Source organism: Mobula hypostoma, chromosome 3 (assembly GCF_963921235.1).
Source record: "Mobula hypostoma chromosome 3, sMobHyp1.1, whole genome shotgun sequence".
Taxonomy (NCBI): Eukaryota; Metazoa; Chordata; class Chondrichthyes; order Myliobatiformes; family Myliobatidae; genus Mobula; species Mobula hypostoma.
In genome coordinates, this window is record NC_086099.1 from 58012494 (window position 1) to 58032443 (window position 19950).

The 19950-nt window shown below is 39.3% G+C and overlaps 1 protein-coding gene across 4 annotated transcripts in view; it reads left to right on the forward strand.

The window, feature by feature from the left end:
- dlc1 (DLC1 Rho GTPase activating protein) overlaps positions 1-19950 on the forward strand; it is a 528943-nt gene that overhangs the window by 292779 nt on the left and 216214 nt on the right. For all 4 annotated transcript variants that reach the window (XM_063043062.1, XM_063043063.1, XM_063043061.1 and 1 more), the window contains one exon: positions 10817-10850. In XM_063043062.1, coding sequence (XP_062899132.1) covers positions 10817-10850 — 34 coding nt within the window. The remainder of the gene's footprint in view (positions 1-10816; positions 10851-19950) is intronic.

Below are 19950 nucleotides of genomic sequence, written 5' to 3' on the forward strand. Positions count from 1 at the left end.
TAAACTATACTACTTTTTATTTCCCCTGCCAATTGCCGAATAGCCCAAGCGATCTTGGCCCCAGACGCATTTTAAATCTGGCATGACTCACTACAAGTAACAGCTCCTGCGATCAGGTTCTTGAATAGAAAAGAAATCAAGGGCTACAGGCCTAATGTGGGCAAATGGGATTAGCAAGATGTGGTCTGAAAGAGCCATTTCTGTGTGGTTATGATTCTATGAACAGTCATGAGGAGCTCCATCAAGCGTTTCTTAGCAGACTCAAATCTCCAAATAAATGCCATTTCAAAATTAATTCCGATCACAGTGGATGAACGGGAGTGGAATCTGACAGTAGACAGTAAGAGTGGCCACGTCTCTCCTGCACTATTTCATACCATCTGCACGCACATGACATAGTCACGTCACCACTCCTATTTCATATCACTATTGTTCAAATCATCGCATTGCCCCCCTACACAACTGCATTGTCTTCCTGGTGTGAAAGATGGTGTTAAAAAACTTTTAAAAACATCAAACACTACTTTACTTATCGCATAAATTATGTTTTTCCTTTGTTTTCACCACATAGTAACTTTTGCATTTTGAAAGAACTCAGGCATAGTTTTCAGAAGTGCCAAGTCTGTCTGTTTATATCCTCAAACCTAGCATACTTCCTTCTATTATTACACTTAGTGAGTTTCCAAAGTTATTTTTGTCTCCTGTCTCTTGTCAATGAAGTCTGTTGAAATAGAATTATTGTACATCCTAGCACATCATTTAAGTTCGTCAATATGATCAGGAAGGATTTTCTCTGAAAAGTATTTAGATAACAATGAAGTATTTTTACATAGCACATTCTTCAAACAATACACTAAGGAGGAAAAGGCCTTCATTTCCTAAGCAATAAATAATCACTAATTTTGACAATTAATATGTATTTATTTACGTGGGCCCGTGATTGTGATATCCGTGATCAATAAATACATGATTTTTTGCACCTAGTTTGGATGTTCTACTTGAGTATAGACAAGTCCCCAGTCAGCGCCATGCAAGCATTCAATCCAACATTCAAATATAAATGTAAACACGAGGAATTCTGCAGATGCTGGAAATTCAAGCAACACACATCAAAGTTGCTGGTGAACGCAGCAGGCCAGGCAGCATCTCTAGGAAGAGGTACAGTTGATGTTTCGGGCCAAGACCCTTCGTCAGGACTAACTTTGATGTGTGTTGCTTCAAATGTAAATATTTATTTGACAGATGTTCCTTCCCTCGATGCTAATCGTATCATGTGTGTATGTGCATAAGCAATGAATGCATTGTCATTTGAAGGTTAGGCAAGTTTGTTCTATTTTAAAGTATTATTTAGCTTTCCTGTTTGCATCAACTAAATGCAATAATGAACATTTTAGGCCTTGAATTGGCTCATATATAACATCTTATACTAAGTTACCTCTAAAATTTGCAGAACATCAGATGGAAGTTAAAAAAATTGTTATCAGTAAAATTTAGCAATTGTTGTTTCCAGGCTGGAGGCTCCATGTCTAATTGTTTCTAAAGCAATGATCAAAATGGTCAATGGAATTTGCTTCTTAGGCATCAATGTGTTAAGACACAATGTGTGCATTGATCAGAGCGATGACATTGTTCACCAGCCAGTTGTTGGCAATTTCCTCACATATGCCTAGGAATGTGGTTTGGAGTTTGTTGTTTTGGATTGGGAATGTGATGATGTTTTGGAATAATAACTGCAGCATTAAAAGAGCCTAAAAATTGAAACGTGGAAGGTCAGCCTGCTCTTTGTGTCTGCTTCATTATTCATTAAGTTCAAGGGCAATCTTTCCCGTCAGCACCACTTCCATAGTGTATTGAGTCATACAGCACAGAAGTAAGCCCTTTGATCCACTAAGCCCACGCCATCCTTCTTACCTACCTACGCTATTCTGATTAACCTGCATTACATCCATTGTCTTCTATGCCCTTCCTGCATTAGCTCTTGAGTGCCCTAATATCTTTTTTAAAAAAGCTCAAAAAATACATTTTCTTTATTTCCTCTTCCCTGTGGCCACAAGAACTCATGGACAGGATAAGCATTAATCTACAGAAATAAATTTCAAAATTCAGTTGTTTTAAAGTCTTGGGCAATTATCTATATGGTCAAAGGGTCAAAATATGTTTTAGAATCCATTGTTACAGTTATATAGGACCGTGGTCAGACCCCACTTGGAGTACTATGCTCAGTTCTGGTCACCTCACTACAGGAAGGATATGGAAACTATAAAAAGGGTGCAGAGGAGATTTACAAGGATGTTGCCTGGATTGGGGAGCATGCCTTATGAGTGAACTTGGCCTTTTCTTCTTGGAGCAACGGAGGATGAGAGGTGACCTGATAGACGTGTATAAGATGATGAGAGGCATTGATCATGTGGATAGTCAGAGGCTTTTTCCAAGATCTGAAATGGCTAACATGAGAGGGCACAGTTTTAAGGTGCCTGGAAGTAGGTACAGAGGAGATATCAGGGGAAGTTTTTTACACAGAGAGTGGTGAGTGCATGGAATGGGCTGCCAATGATGGTGGTGGAGGCAGATACAATAGGGTCTTTTAAGAGACTCTTGGATAGGTACATGGAGCTCAGAAAAATAGAGGGCTATGGGTAACCCTAGTTAATTTCTAAAGTAAGTACATGTACAGCACAGCATTGTGAGCCGAAGGGCCTGTATTGTGTTCTAGATTTTATATGTTTCTATTTTCCATGTTCTTACTGCTTGACATACATTTTATGCTTTGAAAATGGGCACTTTATGTATTAATTTCCACCCCAAAATGCAGTATTACATTTCCAGTTTCAAAACTTCATTACCAAAATCGTGATCACAGCCCAGCACATCACACAAACCAATCTTCCGTCCTTGGACTCACTTTACACTGCACGCTGTTGGAGAAGTGCTGCCAGGATAATCAAGGACACGACCCACCCAGCCAACACACTTTTCGTCCCTCTTCCCTCCGGGCTCAGGAGCTTGAAGACTCGTACAGCCAGATTTGGGAACAGCTTCTTTCCAACTGTGATAAGACTGCTGAACGGATCCTGACCTGGATCTGGGCCGTACCCTCCAAATATCTGGACCTGCCTCTCAGTTTTTTTGCACTACCTTACTTTCCATTTTCTATTTATGATTTATAATTTAAATTTTTAATATTTAATATCGATTTGTACTTCAGGGAGCGCAAAGCGCAGAATCAGATATCGCTGTGATGATTGAACGGTCTAGTATCAATTGTTTGGCGACAATAAAGTATAAAGAATAAATCCTTATAAAGTTTACACTAAACTAAAGAATGAGCTATCAGAGGAAGTGGTTGAAGCAGATACTTTAAAGGGCACTGGGACAGGTAGATGGATAGCGAAGGAATATGGGCCAGACATGACCATATGGAAGTAGCTGGAAGGGACATCTTAGTTGGCATGGACCCGGTTGAGCCAAAGGGCCTACTTCCATGCTGTATGACTTTAAAATTATTCACTTGTTTGCTTTAGCTATCATTTATATTAAGCAACATTGAAAACACTGAAAAGGCAGATTCATTCCATTCAAACAGAAAAGTAGATGTCAAGGAATTAAAGAATTAAAGGTTGCCATATCTCATCTCACACATCACAATGTAAACATCTCCCCTCCCTGAGGCTTTGTAATCTTGTGGTTTTAAATAAAACTTGGTGGCACTTTAGTTTTAAACTGTACCAACATGCAATTATGCAGACTTGTTTGGATTTAGTGCAAGTCTTAGAATGGCTATTCATAAACATCAAATTATGTTCAATGAGATTCTGAGGGCAGGCTGAAGATGGACAGATTAAGAGTGAGACTATGTTCTTATCAGTGATGTGATCAGACAGAACAGATTAATTCTTGCTCTCCCTCTCATTACTCAGATTGTAACTTCTGGTGGTTGTTCTTTTCATGCCATTTATACCAGAGCACAAAGGGTACCCCTAAATTTGAAGAAGCCTAATTAAGGTCCCTTAATTGATGATTAACAGTTGTTAACCAGTATTTCTTTTGCCAACTTTTTTAAATCACGCCCTTCTTTTATCTGGTAAACAGCAAAGATTGTGTTGGTCATAGATTGTAAGGAGACAGTAGTCTGTTCATATAACTTGGAGCCACAATGTGTTAGTATCAAATGAGACAGACGGTTTCACTGATATGAAAAGGCAAACCTTTGTCTCAGCTGCAGTCATCTTCTCTTTACAATGACTTTGTAGAAATGTTAAGGGACATAAAATCTCCACAGTAAGTCACTTTTACATAATGCTCCTGCTACATTGCATGCTGGGTTAATCTCACTTAATTGACTCTTTCCTGAATACATCCTATTTGTGTTCACTTTAAGAATTTGAGCAAATTGGCTAGTCAAAGTTCATTGTGTGCCAACTCTTTGTTACAAATTATTGTGTTTTTTTATTTACTGAGGACCAGGTGACAAATTAGTTAGTTTAGAACACTCAAGGCATTATTTTTATATGCTTTTGCATTTGTTTCTTCTTTAGTTTTTCTGAAGGGATACTGCAGTCTCAGAATCTGTTCCCTCCCCTTAATAGATATCAAGACTGATTTTTTTTTGCTGGTGTCAGGTATTCAGACCAAATCTTCCGAGGATTTAATTCATCAGGAACCTAAAGGGGAATGGTATTGGATGAAATTGCAACAAGGACAAGTTTTCTGGATAACTGCCAAAATTTACTATCTGATTCTGAACTGGAGTGAAAAACTTGATATCCGTTTTATACTGAAAAGACACTGTCAAAAGAGTCGATAAAGATGTTATATGAAAAGCACATGAGATGCTGAGGGAAAATAACTGGTCTGAGTGCATCCATGGAGGAAAGTGGGTAGTCCACATGTCAGGTTGAGACCACTCAACTGGACTGAAAGATAGAGAGGCGAAATAACAAGGTTGGTGCATATAAATTAGTGCCCAGAAATTAGATTGTATTCATTTTTGCTGTGTCCAAATAAAAAGCTGTGTTTGAAACCAAGGCTCAATTAGATTCGTCAAAAGAAAAACATGAAATTGGTCAAAATTGATTGTGAGATGGTGTTGGGGTGGTTGACGTCCAAAAACAAACACCAGAAAAGAACCTGCACAAGACCCTACCCATTTTCAGGCAACAGCTTTTCTAGGCATACTCCCTTGGCAACCACACAACAGCAACACATCGCATTCGCTCACAGATATTGATGAGAAAGAGGAAGGCTGGTTTCTTACGTTCTCTAAAGTTTCTGGTCCTGTCATTAAGACTCATGACGAAGGGGTATGTCCTAGCCATCAGGATGCCAGGAGATCTATCAGGCCCACCATAAGAAGGTTGTAGAAGGAGGTTACTACAAAGTCCCCACGCATTAGAAAAAAGCAGAGGAATTTCATGACCTCACAGGATACATCAAAATGATCTGCTCACCACTGCAGTGAGAAGGTCCACACAAAAAATAAATAAATTCTGTGTGAAAGTCTAAGTTCTAATGCAATATGCCACTCATTGAGAAATCAGAGCTGCGGCAGCGAACAAAGAGTCCAGCTGAGACACAAGAAGCTGCAGATGCTGAAATAAGGAGCAACACACAACCTGCTGGGAGAACGTAGTGGGTAAAGCAGCATCTTCGGGAGGATAAATTGTCAACATTTCCAGCTAAAACCCTGAATTGGGTCTGAGATTGGAGAGGCGAGAAGGCCAGCATAAAGAGTGAAGGGGAGTGTCAAGAAAGGTGGACTCAGTAGAGGGTGTAAGACGGCAGACAGGTTGTCCCAGGAAGGAGAGGTGGGAGGAGTTGGAGTTGGAATACACATGATAGATGAAAAGAGAGAAAGGGAAATGAAAAGACAACAGATGAAGCTCAGTGGGCAGGTTGGGAGGAGGGGAGTGTGAAGACTGGGGACAACTATTGGAGGGAGTAACACCAGTGCTAGGTTCCGTTAAGTAGTGAGAATGGGAACCATCGGAGAGGAAAGAAGTGATGAATGACAATTGAAACCAGATCAGATGTGGGTTGGGGGGAAGAAAGGTGGATGGGAGTCCTTTCTTGACCTTGGAGTAATTTCTTGACACTTTCCTCCTCACTATGCTGGCCATTTTGTCTTTCCCTCAATCCTGGTACAGCATTTCTTTTCTTCCAAAAATGCTGCTTGACCTGCCGAGTTCTCCAACAGACTGTGTGTTACTGAGTCCATGGAATAGCTATCGGTACTGCTAGGAAGCCAGAACTTCTAACCAAAACTGGTGGCTGAGATTCCACCTGTTCCTCACCGAAGGAAGTAAACAAAATCATTTCTTTGTGAAAATGCTCGAGTGAACCCTCTGACTCAACAGTAAGCAATAAACTGAGAGAATGGGTTTATTATTGTCACATCTGCTGCAGTCACTTGGAAAGTTCTTGTGGCACTGAAGCTGAGAGATGATGTAGAGCTTGAGAAAATGTTGTTCATCAAGTTGGACCAGGTAGGATGTGGTCTCTTTGAAGTCTCTTTGCAGATAGACCTCAAATCTCTTTGCAGATGGCATGCCACTTGAGGTCCATGTGGCAAACCATGGCCTATGAAATCTGCATAATGAAGAGCTGCCAGCGCTGTTGCCACTGAGACACCTGTGGAGCGAACATCTCAGTAACTAAGTGCTGGAGAGAGCACTCCTGTTAATTAGAGTGCACTTGGGGTTTTTTGAAGTGTCTGAACAGCTACAGACAGTTCTGAAAGCATCCAGACAGGTCTTCTGATGGCAGCAGGTTGTTGAAATAGCAAGAAATGCAGAAGTTAATGCGCTCTCCTAAATCTGTTCTATTGCAGTCCTATTGTGGATCTTCTACTCCAGTTTATATTGGTGCGAACAGGAACTCAAGGTGTCAGGCAACTGACGCTATTTGTTGCCAGGGAAACAGCAAATGGGCTCACATGCTGGGAAGTACCTGTCCAATTTTTGCACCTGGCGCAACTTCACCTGAAGATGATCTTCAGTTCAATCTAGGGTCAAAGTTGGATTACATACTGCCTAAAATAACAGACAATTCACAGTTCAAGTTCTGGGTTCAGTTGTCTTCTCTGCTACCTCCACTGTGCAACATGGGAAGTTGGCCATCAGTTCACATGAAAAACCAATGCCTTGGGTAGAAGGTTATGCCTCTGCTAAAAAGATTCTTGGTCAAATCCAGTTTTGGGCCAAAATGGCAGGGATCAAATCATGAAAACAAGATTCATTCTTAATAGTTAGAAAACCAAGAACTTACCTTATGCTAATAGCTAAAATATAATTTAACATTAAATTCAGAGTAAACCTTTCTTGTTTTTCATATAGTCAAAGTAAAGAACGCGATACTGGTAAAAACTGATCTCAAATGAAAGTGGAAATTCGGTGTGAGTTAAAGGAACTGCCAATTTTTTATTATTTTCATGCTGCAATTTCACCCAGACCTTTAAGTTAAATGCTTTATCCTTAGGGTGAATCTGTGTTTCTTTTCCCCATGAACAGTTGTAAGGGTGTTCTCCAACAAGTCTATGAGCGCTGCGTCAGTAGAAATTTTCATGATCATGGACAATAGAATCTTAAGCTATAATATTAATTCCTACTTAAGAAAAGTGCAATAATAGATGTTAAAAAAAAGCCCTTCAATTGGTTATTTTGATTCTGTATAAGAAAACTTTTATATCACAGGTCTATATTTTTCTTCACCGGTATTGTGAAGGAATTGCACAGAAAACGTTAACTTCAAATTTGAAAGAAGTCTAGGGAATATAAACATACACAGAGTGGTCTACATGTACTTTACCTTCTATTTTAAAAAGCACCCTTCAATTCAAAAAGCAAGACTGCACAGCAAAAGAGCTTTTCAGGAAGGCATTTATCAATTTTAGCAGCGTATAAGGACTCCTAGAGACAAAATCATTTTTTTTAGATTTAGCTCTATTCAGAATGGGAGCAGATTACTCTTAATTATCTGGGCCCTCTATATTTGCAATGCTCCAATCCTTAGACCTGTGAAATCCAAATTAAACACATGTGGAGCATGGACACCAGAGACCAGACGGGTCATTTTGCCTTCACGCTGGATTGTGGTTGCCGGGAGAAATGCAGTGAGATCAAAAGCACACTGCAGCATGTGACCAGCCATTGCCTTTGATGCCAGGGGCTTTGTTGTTTCTCTGGTAATAGCTTATTCTGCTCAGTACCTGAAGGGATGTAAAATGTTTGGCCATCTTATTGATCTACACAGAGCTTGGCTGCAGAAAGTATTGTTTTCCAAATCATAAGATACTTTCTGATGAAAACAGATATTCATCACCTCCATAATTTAATATTTCAGAGAGAACTGACGGTTCCCCCCTCCTAAAAAGTATCAAATTGATTCCTAAATATCTTATCTAAAATTCCATTAGGACAAGGACAAGGATCAGCTTTATTCTCTATACATTTATATGTATTAGGAATTTGTTGTGGTGCAACATTCAACACTTATAAAGAATTATGTAAAAAATAAAGTTAGAGGTTAAAGGAGTCAAAATGTGCATAAATACATAAATAGCAGCATGTACTTACAAGCTAACCAGCATTATAAAAAGTGGTTTTAGGTGTTTACCATGCAATACAGTGATGAGGGTAATAGATAGAGGATGGTGGGCGGGGGTGGGGGGCAGGTGTGAGGACCGACTACAAGGGTTGATCAGATTACCTTCCTGGGGGAATTAATTTTTAAGATGGTGTGATGTTTTAATAACCTTATAGCGCTTCCCAGAATATAGCTTTTGGATAAGGCAGTTTTCTGGGCGGGTAGTGTTCACAATGATCTTTCCTGCCCGCATCTTTGTCCTGGACACATATAAGCCCTGCAGTGACATATTGATCACTCATCATATAAATTACCTTTTATTTGTTATGTTTTATTCCTGTGTTTTAATCCAAACAAAGAATTAATATAGGTAAAAGGAGTCAGTTTTAGAAAACCTAGCATATTTATTTCACAACATAGTCCTCTTCTACATGTACACACTTAGTCCAACGGTCATGGAGCATACAGATCCCTTCTTTGTAGAAGTGGTCCACAGCAGGGGTGATTGATAATTTTGTGGCCTAAGGTAGAAGGAGATGGGTTATCAACTTCAAACTTTCTGCATTAGCACTCAAAGAGTTGAACTGCACGTGCATGTATCGAGAGCGTCTTGGACCTCCAGATGGTCCACAGCAGGGGTGATTGATAAGTTCGTGGCCAAAGGTAGAAGGATACAGCTCTCATTACATGCACATGCAGTTCAACTCTTTGAGTAAAAATGCAGAACGTTTGAAGTTAATAACTCGTCTCCTTCTACCTTAGGCCACGAACCTATCAATCACCCCTGCTGTGGACCACTTCTGGAGGTCCAAGACACCGACTTCTACAAAGAAGGGATCTGTATGCTCCACGACTGCTGGACTAAGTGTGTAAATGTAGGAAAAATAAATGTGCTAGGTTTTCTAAAATTGACTCCTTCTACCTTAGGCCACGAATTTATCAATCACCCCTCGTATATTGTTAAGAGACACATATATTTTTATAGCATCACCTCTGAGGCATCTTCCCCTGAACTAACAAGCCCAAGATTCTCCTGATTTTCTCTTAAGCCACCAGTATTGGTAGTGGTCATGTGGCAGTTCCTATGGCTGAGTTTTTCTCATTGCTTGGTGAACAAATCTATTCCCCATAGTATCCAGGGCATCCTCAAGGAGCAATGCCTCAAAAAGACGACATCCTTCATTTAGGGCCCCAGTCACCCAGGACATGCCGTCTTCTCATTGCTGCCATCAGGAAGGAGGTACAGGAACCTGAAGGCACAAGCTCAATGATTCAAGAACAGCTACTTCCCCAGGAATTTTATGCTAGTGCAGTAACATGCTCCTGAAAATAAAAAAATAAAATTATATATTTCCTCAGCCTGGGTAAGATTTCCAAAGTCAACCACCCTCCTAACCTCTTTACTGTCAGAAGTCCAAAAATCTCTAAACTGTCTTCTCAGAGAGGCTCAAAAGTTTAACAAATGGGATTGGTGTAGACAGGCATGGGTGCAGTAAGCCAAAGGACCAGTTTCTGTTTTGTATGATTCTGACTTTGATGCCAGAAAGCAGCTTCACATCAACCTGCCACACGTCTTGGGGATGATGGTGGTATTCATGCATCTCGCCATTAAGTTAAATTACCAAATTGTGTGGGGTTCCTTTGAACACTGCTCAAAGGAGTTAATACTTTCTTTTAAGGACATTTGCAGCATATCTAATCTGTTAAAATTGTGCAGTCTGAAGTTAAATAACCTATGGATTGAACTCCTTTAAATACCTCTAGTATCACAGAAAATCCCATTCTTAACATTATCGTCACCTAAATTTTCTTGTACAGTGAAAGAAAACAAAGACAAAAAAATCAATATAAAATGTAGTCTGTGGTGCACTCAATCACATATAAAGTCCGCAGTTTACATTGGACCATGAATGCCCTTCTCCCTAAGGCAAAAAATCTAGGTGAATGAACACCTCAGCCAGTCCCAGGTGCAGTCATCCTCTCTCCAATGGTGAGGTGAAGTGTCACGGAAAGTTTACTCTGCATAAGTAATAAACTTTAACATCAGAACTAGGCCAAATAGGGATTGTCTAATTGAGATGCATCCAAATTATGCATCATTCCATCTGTCTACCTCCACAAGAGCATTGCAAATTCCATTCTAATAACCAAGAGTCTGAGAATTGGCTTATTGTGCTAAATTATCTGCAGTAGTTTACAATGTTATTTATTACCTTATTTTAATATATTTTTGTAGGCAATGCCGATGATATCAGAAAAAGGAAAGGCTGGTGAGTAGATCTGTATCTTACTTTTGGAATTTGTAATATTTCTTCAACACATTCTTTGGCCAGGACTTGTTTCTCAAACAGATGATAAATAGGAAATGTGAAGTATGTGTTTTTTTTGTTGAATGCTTGAAATTTAATTGCATTTTTGTTAGCATTTCAACTTATTTCAAAATCCCTTCCTGCGCACACATTCTGGAGCTTCCTTTTTACATCTGTGGGTGCAGGAAAATGATCTTCATTGGCTAGTAATGGTTATGTCTCAGTGTGAATAGAACTGGCTCGCTCCACTGTGTGGGAAAATTTTTCATTAAATTCTGTAAAAGTGTCCAAATTAACATGTGCGGAGTGTTTTGACTTGGTCAAGGATTCCAAGCGTGGACTTCAAAGAATGTGACTTGGGTTCTTTATTCTCTACATGCAAATCTTTGATGCTTAAAGACGTATTCTTGGGTGCAGAGTTTAGTGAAGATTTACATTCTGACAGAGCTTTATAATTCATCAGTCACTGTGCCAAATTGCTGTGTGGGAAAGGATGTTGTTTTGTTTTGGAGGAACAAATGCTGCATTGCTAAGATGTCAGCGGGTAAATAGCAAAATCTGTATATCTTTGCATTTTTCATACTGCTGTTCTCCGACCTCCTCTTCATCAAGAATTTCCATACACATTGGTTGTTCACATCACAATCTGCCTTCTTGGCAATTTCCTAACGATTTTAGTTTACATGCTTTTGTTGTCGGTTTAGTTATCTGATGGAAAAAGTAGTCACTCAAGTTTCATTTGTGTATAAAGCCAGACAGACTCCTATTACAAAAGTAAAATATGGTGAATGTGTAAACTGGGAATAATGAGATTCATTTAACTACTTACAGTACTATGAAAATAGGACAACCTCTCTTGAAACCTCCCGTGGCAGTACCTGAGATAATTTTGTAATGTCAATGTAATGCCTTTTGATATTAAGCCATTCTCGGATAATCACAAACTTTCATCCAGAGAATTTGTTGAAAGTGTGCCTGGTACTTCTTCAGTCTTTGAGTGAAAAGCAGCCCAGTTTCAGGCCTCTATAGAAACCAAAAACCCAAACAAAACAACACCCAAGTGACCTTTCTTTCAGAAAACTTCATAAGCCCATCCCAAGGATGTGAACAAGATGAGAATTCAGTCTTCTCTGTCTCCTGGCTCTCAGATCTGAATTATAATGAGTTGGTCTGTTTCCAGTGGTGATTCTAAGGAGCTCATTTTGTAATACTGTTTCTAACGTAAAAGCAACAATGTGAGATGTTAACAATGGTGTATAAGTTTATTGTAGACAATGAAGGGTGCTAACTGCTGTTCAATGATGGTGGCTGAAGCACACAGTTGGCAGGCTAGAGGGAGTATTGCTAGTAGCCAGCTACTTGTTTGATGAATCATTCTTTTTGAGATCTATGTATCACCAGCAAAGCCAGAATTTATTGCCCTTAAGGAGTTGGTATTGAGCTGTCTTCTTGACTGGCTGCTGTCCTACCTGCAGTGATTCTTCATCACCTAAGGGTAATGCTGGAATGAGAAATGGAAATATATCTCTTAACTGTACCTCAACATCCTTTTCAAAAATGATGAAACTATATCTTCTTAATTTCCCACACTTTAAGCAGAGGTTGTATGCACACTAACACCTTCTGCAATAACACAAACTCTGAAATGTTCATGCATTTGGATACCATTTTGAACATGAAGCCTCCAGAGAGTCCTTGCCACAGAACTGAAATCTGCATTTATTCTGTGCCCTCTGTATCTCATCAGTTAGTTTGCTGGGGGAAGGTCATGGCTGCAAAATAACTCACTCTTTTCATTCAGTCTGAGGGAACAAAATGCCAAGACCTGATTTCTTTATTGACCAAAAATGAATAAAGAATGCAGATTCTTATCTAAAGTGACTCGTAATTTGTATCTAATTAGAAGTAAGTGCATGTGTCGTAATTGTTCTGGATTTACACTTCTTGCTGAGTACTGCCTTTCTCCGCCTGTACGGAAATTATTTTTATTGAACTCTCTGTTAAAGACAATTAAGTAGCTCTGTAGTTTTCCACATTTTCATTTTATCTCGTGTGTGCAGTTGTTATGTGAGGACGCAGAGATCATGGGAAGGAACAGCCTGATTACAACTTTAAGATTTTTATGTGAGCTGAGCCCTGTTCAATTTGCCCAGAGTTCTATTCAAAATCGATGGTGCTACTCGAAAATCATGAGAATGGAGTTTACGGAAAAATGAATTGCCACCTTGGTACAGAGCCATGGGATTCGCTGGATGGTCTCGCAATATTGTCAATACTTGTTTATAAAACTAGCGTAAGTTCTGCTGTATTGATTTTTAAAATGCAAACCATTGGGTTTTAGCCTCTGTTCTGTGTTCATACCCTTACCTCTGAGATTGAGGGTTGTGGTTTAAGTCTCATACCAATGTTCTAAACACAAAATCTAGATCAGTATTTTTTACAGTACACTGGTGTCTAGGTTAACTTGCTTTCACTCCAGTTTCATTGGCTCTGAGGTTATTACTGAGGCCAATGTAGGACCAGTAAACTCTTCCACAGATGGGGCTGGAGATCTTCAAAGAATTGGGCGAGTGGCAGATGTGGGAAGTGGTACATTCGTTCTGACGTTTGTAAGGGCTTCCCTATGCTCCTTATGTTCTCAATACCATCCTCAATATTCCTTCTCCATTTTGAGTGGTCATGGTCTGATTCCCAGAGATGAAGATGTTCTGTTTCTTCAAAGAACCATTGAGCAGATCCTTCAATTTTTTCCTCTGTCTGGCTCATTATCTCTTTCAGTGTTGGGGCTCAGAATAGGCTGTCTGTTTTGGGAGGCATGTAAATGATGTTGCTTGTAACTTAGGGAGTACTACATTGTCATCTTCCAGTAAAGCGAGACCCTGAATTCTCTCAGGAATAGAAATGAAAGATTCCAAGGTATCCTTTAAATTTTAAAGGAGCCCTTCTTCAGTTTACTAGCCAATGCTAATCCTTCAGGAAGCCTTAAAAATCATTACATGTTCACTATCCTTTTACTGTCTATGGAAGCTGGAGGGGGTGCCGGGATTGAACTCCAAACACCGATACTCCAAGTTGAAATAGTGTTGCGTCGCGCTAACTGCTGTACTACCATGGCGCACCAGTGCTGTTTATCGTGGTGCCAGTGATCTTACATTGTTTCTGATCGCCAGGATGATAGCAGTTATATTACAACTGAAGTTAATGTTTTTACAATCTGATATAGATTAAACCTGATGACCTTTCATTATATGATGTCACCGGTCCTATTATGGGAATAGTTTGAAAACATCAAATGTTTTACTCACTCTTTAAGAATTCAGCTTACAGTAAACTTTAGTTACACTATTAAATGATGTAACATGTCAGTTAACAATTAATTTTTGAAGCATGGGCACAATATTTAATAAAATTCTGCATCTCAAAATATTTATCTATAACTTATTAATTAACATTTGCGATTATTGTAAAAATAGAGCCAGTAGCAATTCTTTTTTCTTAACGCACAGAGTGACTTTCTAACAGCAAAAGTATCCTCAGCAGGTATTTCACTTCTATCTTGCAGGAATTGTTAACAGTAAAGCTACAAGTGCACAAGTGAGAGATATGGAGAGAGGTTCAAAGACTAACACTTGAGTTTTTTTAGCCAGAGTGGTGGGTATGTGGAATGCCCCACCAGGGTGATGGTAGAGACAGATACTTCAGGGACATTTAAGAAACTCTTGATTAGGCAGATGAATAATAGAAAAATGGAGAGCTATGCCGAAGGGAAGGGTAAGATTGATCTTAGAGTAGGTCAAAAGGCAGATAACACATTGGGCCTAAGGGCCTGGACTGTGCTGTAGTGTTCTATAACTTGCTTAAGTTTCAGTTGTGGGCAAAACGTTGGGCCAGAGGGAAATAGGACATGAATCAGTGGAGACCAGGGATGCAACAATAGGAGGAACCTGAAAGCAAGCCGACATTAATCTGACACCATATCAAAGAGCTGAAGATCCAAGGATGTTGATGAAAGAATCTGATGCAATAACTCAAAATCATGCCAACAAACTTATAACCAAATGAGGCTGTACTTGACTAGTCAATGAAGCAACTCTTCCAACTTTCGTGCCAATCCCCAAAGTTAAATAACAGCATCTGGGCCAGGTTTGGATTCTCAGACCATATTGATATTTGGGTTGCAATTGAGTGCTCTGTACCATTGTGATTTTCTTGTGCGGCTACTTTAAAGAGCATCTGTGTCGAACTGGTCTCATACACAGGTGGGCTGCAGAAGAGAATAGCTTCTTGCTGCTTAAAGACCACTGGATTTTTCAACAGCATAGTACTCACTTTTACTGAATTCCCATATTTATTTCCAAATGCTTTAAACAGCACACAGACATGTGAACTTTTTTTTAATATATATTATGAAAAGTAAATAATGAGTATGCAGTATTTTGACGGCTTACAACACAAGCCAATTAGGTTAAAGATCCAGTGCCTGAAGTGGGCAGAATCAGAAAACCAAAATAACATGATTAGGTTAGAAAAGCAGTTTGCTGCAGAGAAATCTGTTCCTTTATAAATTTTAATCAATGCAGGACCAAAAGGGAAAGAGAGCCAAATGACAGCATAATTTCACTTCATGCTTGAATCTACAATGAAAGGGTCTGCATTTCCCCACCACACAATGTGATGATCTAAGGGTCAGAGCACGGGATGGAGAAAAAGCAGCATCAGGTGACCTTGCAGGGCAAGGATCACAGCACGATGACCTTTCGCAGCAGGTTGACGTATCAGCAACTGTGATACATCAAAGCCCAGCTGGTCCCTATATTCAATGGAATGTTTTTAATCTGTGGTGCAGTAAAGGTTCTAATAACAAGGAATATTAGATGGAAGGGGATTGAGGTCCTTTTTTAATATTTTAATGATTAACTTTCTGCAAATCATTTCAACTTACAAAGTTAATTGCGACTTATTGATAGAAATATCAAGATCAGTGTACCTTGGCAGAGTGTGAAACGGTAGAATGTTCAAAACCAATTTTCAGGTTGCCTTGGATACCATCAGGCTGAAGGGGGTACACAAGAGATTTATGAGGATGTTATCAAGACTGAAGGGTTTGTGGTATAAGGAGATGCTGGATAGACTATGCCTTTTACCCCTGGAGGCCGAGGGGTGATCTTGTAGAGTTTTGTAAAATCGTGAGGGGCATGTACAAGATGAATGGTCACAGTATTTTTCCTCGGGTAGGGGAGTCTAACACTTTGAGGGTATAGTCTTAAGGTGAGAGAGCAAAGATCTGAATGGGACTTGAGGGACAACTTTTTCCACTCTGGGGTGGGGGATGGTTGTATATGGAATAAACACCCAGGGGAAGTGTTAGATGTTAGTGTTAGACCTGACTGGGAGACCACTTCATCAAGCAACAGAAAAGGTAGTTGTTTCCTGTGGCCATCTATTTTAATTCTAATTCCCAGTCCCATTCTGACATGTCAGTTAATGGCCTCCTCTACTGCCACGATGAAGTCACTGTCAGGTTGGAGGAGCAACACCTCATACCATATTCTGTCTGATGGCATGAATATTGATTTCTCTAATATACGGTAATTTCTTCCCCTTCCCCTTCTCTCATTTTCCATTCACCATGTTCATTCCCCACTTACCCCTCTCTTCTCCTCATCTCCCTCTGGTGTCCTTACTTTCCTTTGTCCCATGGTAACTCTCCTCTTCTATCAGATTTCTCCTTCTTCAGCCTTTTATCTCTTCTACCTATCATCTCCCAGCTTCTCACTACATCCCGCTCCCCCACCCAGCCACCCACCTTCTCCCTTACCTGGCTTCATCTATCGTCTGCCAGCTTGTACTCCTTCCCCTTCCCCCACCTTCTTACTCTGGTTTCTTCCCCTTCCTTCCCAGTCCTGTTGAAGGTTCTCAGCTCAAAACATTGACTGTTTATTTTCCTCTCCATAGATGCTGCCTAACTTGCTGAGCTCCTCCTGCATTTGTGATAAACCAAGAATAAAAATCTGTACCATACAGTTTTGCTATAAGTTACTTTGCGTAGGAACAAACTGAAAGACCAAAAGTAGTTGATGTTCTAAACAACAAGCGATTTATTAAAAAAATAGTGTGCAACCAGAGACCAGTCACAGTTGATCTATCTGAGTGTGAACTAGACGCAGCTTTTACACACTCAGTTGAAGAGATTATCAGTAAAACTACCTTTTGATAACAGAATGGTGGTTACAGAAGGACTTAATTAAGTCCTGGTTGCAGAATGAAGTGATTATCCACAGGTCTAACAGTACGTGTATATCCAGTTTTCAATTACAACAATGGGTGCATTCTGTAATATAATTAATGGAGTGCCTGAAACTTGGGTGATATCTCTGCTGCATTGCATGTCTCTACTTATAGGCTTTATCTGCAGTTTCCTGTTACCTCATTAGCCAATCCACAATCCAATTTACCAGTTATTAGCCCTCACTACTATTTCCCCTTCAACAGCTTGCCAAAAAAGCTCCTGGAAGAACCAGGCAGAATATATTGAATAAATGTGACTTTCAGAGTCATCAGATCATAGAGTTACACAGCACAAAATCAGGCCACTTGTTCCAATTTACCCTTGCCAATGAAGTATTTTCTTGAACTACTCTTATTTGCCTCCATTTAATCCACATCCCTCCAAACAGTTCCTATCCATAAACCTGTCCAAAGTGTCTTAAATATAATTGTACCTGCCTCTGCCACTTCCTCTACATTCCATATATCCAACACATCTGTGTGAAAAGCTTGACCTTCAGAACCACTTTAAATCCTTCCCCTCTCACCTTAAACCTATGCCATTTAGTTTTAGCCTCACCTCCTCACCTACTTTGGAAAAAAAACTAAGACAATCCATCTTATCTGTGCCTCTCGAGATCTTATAAACCTCTGTCAGGTTATCCCACGACATCTTTCGCTTCAAGGAAAACGGTCACAGCCTGTCAGTCTCTCCTCAAGCTCTTCTGTCCCACCAATATCTTTATGAAACTTTTCTGCACCCTCTGTAGCTTAATCACATCTTCCTTATAAAGGGCACTCAGAAATGAACATAGTCTCACCAACCTCATGTACTAACATTACATAATGTCCCAACTCTTGTACTCAATGTCTCTACTGATGAAGACAACTGTGCCATAGCTTAATGACATCGTTTCTGTCGCTGTCCAACCAGCACTGTATACTGTAAAACACACCAAGTGGAATCACACAAATGACTGTTCAGTTGTAACATGTAAGAACATAACATAAGAACATAAGAAATAGGAGCAGGAGTAGGCCATCTGGCCCATCGAGCCTGCCTCGCCATTCAATAAGATCATGGCTGATCTGTCCGTAAACTCAACTTCATCTACTTGCCTTTTCCCCATAACCCTTAGTTCCCCTACTTTGTAATAATCTATCTAACTGTATCTTAAATATATTTACTGAAGAAGCCTCAACTGCTTCCCTGGGCAGAGATTTCCACAGATTCACCACTCTCTGGGAAAAACAATTTCTCCTCATTTCTGTCCTAAATCTTCTCCCCTGAATCTTGAGGCAATGTCCCCGAGTTTTCAATAATTCAGTAATATTTGAGTAATATTGAAAATATATTGTTTGAATAAGCATTCTATGCTGTTTACACAATGCATTGCACATTATATGTAAGAGTACATGACATGTATTAATTACAAGAGTATATCACACCACTGCATAATACATCTGCAACTTGCTTAAAGTAAACACAAAATTAGATAGTTTATTGCAGATTCTGCATTTTTATTTTGAATAGTTTTTATGTTTTGGAGAAACAAAGCATAACAGCGTTGACGAAGTATTTTTAAAATGAACGCGAGATGAGATGAATGTTGCTGTGTCTCTTTGGAAGGAGGAAAGAGAAACAAACAAATTTTTTTAAGAAGTCAGAAAACAGAGAAGAATTCATGTTCATAAACAATGAGTACTAAGTGATAATAATCATAAAAAATAGCAGAAATGACTGGCTCCATCAGAATGATTGAAGCATCTGATTACACAATAGTTAACTGGAATATGTATACTGAACTAATTGAACAACATTGTAAGGCAAATAGAATAGCTAGTGAGAAAGTAATACAAGTTTTGATGATTGCATTGTATGGAAATAAACACTGTTTGCTTAGAAGTTTGACAGCTCCAAGCAAACCAACCGAAACAAGCTTGGCTGATATCATGGAAGTAATGCAGGGACATATAGAACCAAAGCCATTGTGGATTGCAGAACATTTTAGGTTTCATAAGCAGAATCAAAGGGAAGGGGAGTCTATTTCAGTGTGTGCGGCTGAATTGAAAAGATTATCTGAGCATTGTCAGTTCAGTGATGGGCTTAATAATGCACAGTGAGATTCTTTAGTTTGTGGAATCTTACAAGAAAGCATTTTAGAATGGCTCCTAATTGAAACACAAATTTAAAGGAACAATTGAAATAGCTGTATCAATGGAAACAGCAGACAGATACGTAATTGAGTTGCAGTCAGAAACAAAAGGGAGCATGAACAAAATTGTAGCGTCTAGATGGGGGTCTGCCTGGCCAAACAAGTTGTGTTACCATTGTGGCGGGGGCTCACATTCATCAGACCAATGCAGGATTAAAGACGAAACTTGCAGAAAATGCACAAAGTAGGACCCATACAAAGAGCATGCCGGGCAGACAAGAATAAATGGACTGCACAGGGAAGAAAAGATGTAAAAAGTCAAGTTGCAGTTTTCAAATAGAACACCAATCTGCATGCTGTTGATGAAAAATCTGATTATGATGAGAGTGACACAAGACTGCATTGCCTTAAGATTTTCAATGTGAAAACTAACAATAGACAAGCAATATGGCTTTCATCAGAAGTAAATAGCAAATTATTAATCTTTTTATTGATTTAAAAAGAGCATATATACAAACAAGAGGAGAATTATCTCAAATATATATCAATAACAATACAAACAGAAAGTGAAATCGACATTATCAGAATCATACATAGTATTAAGCAAATATGTAAAAATAATAAAAAAGAAAAACAAC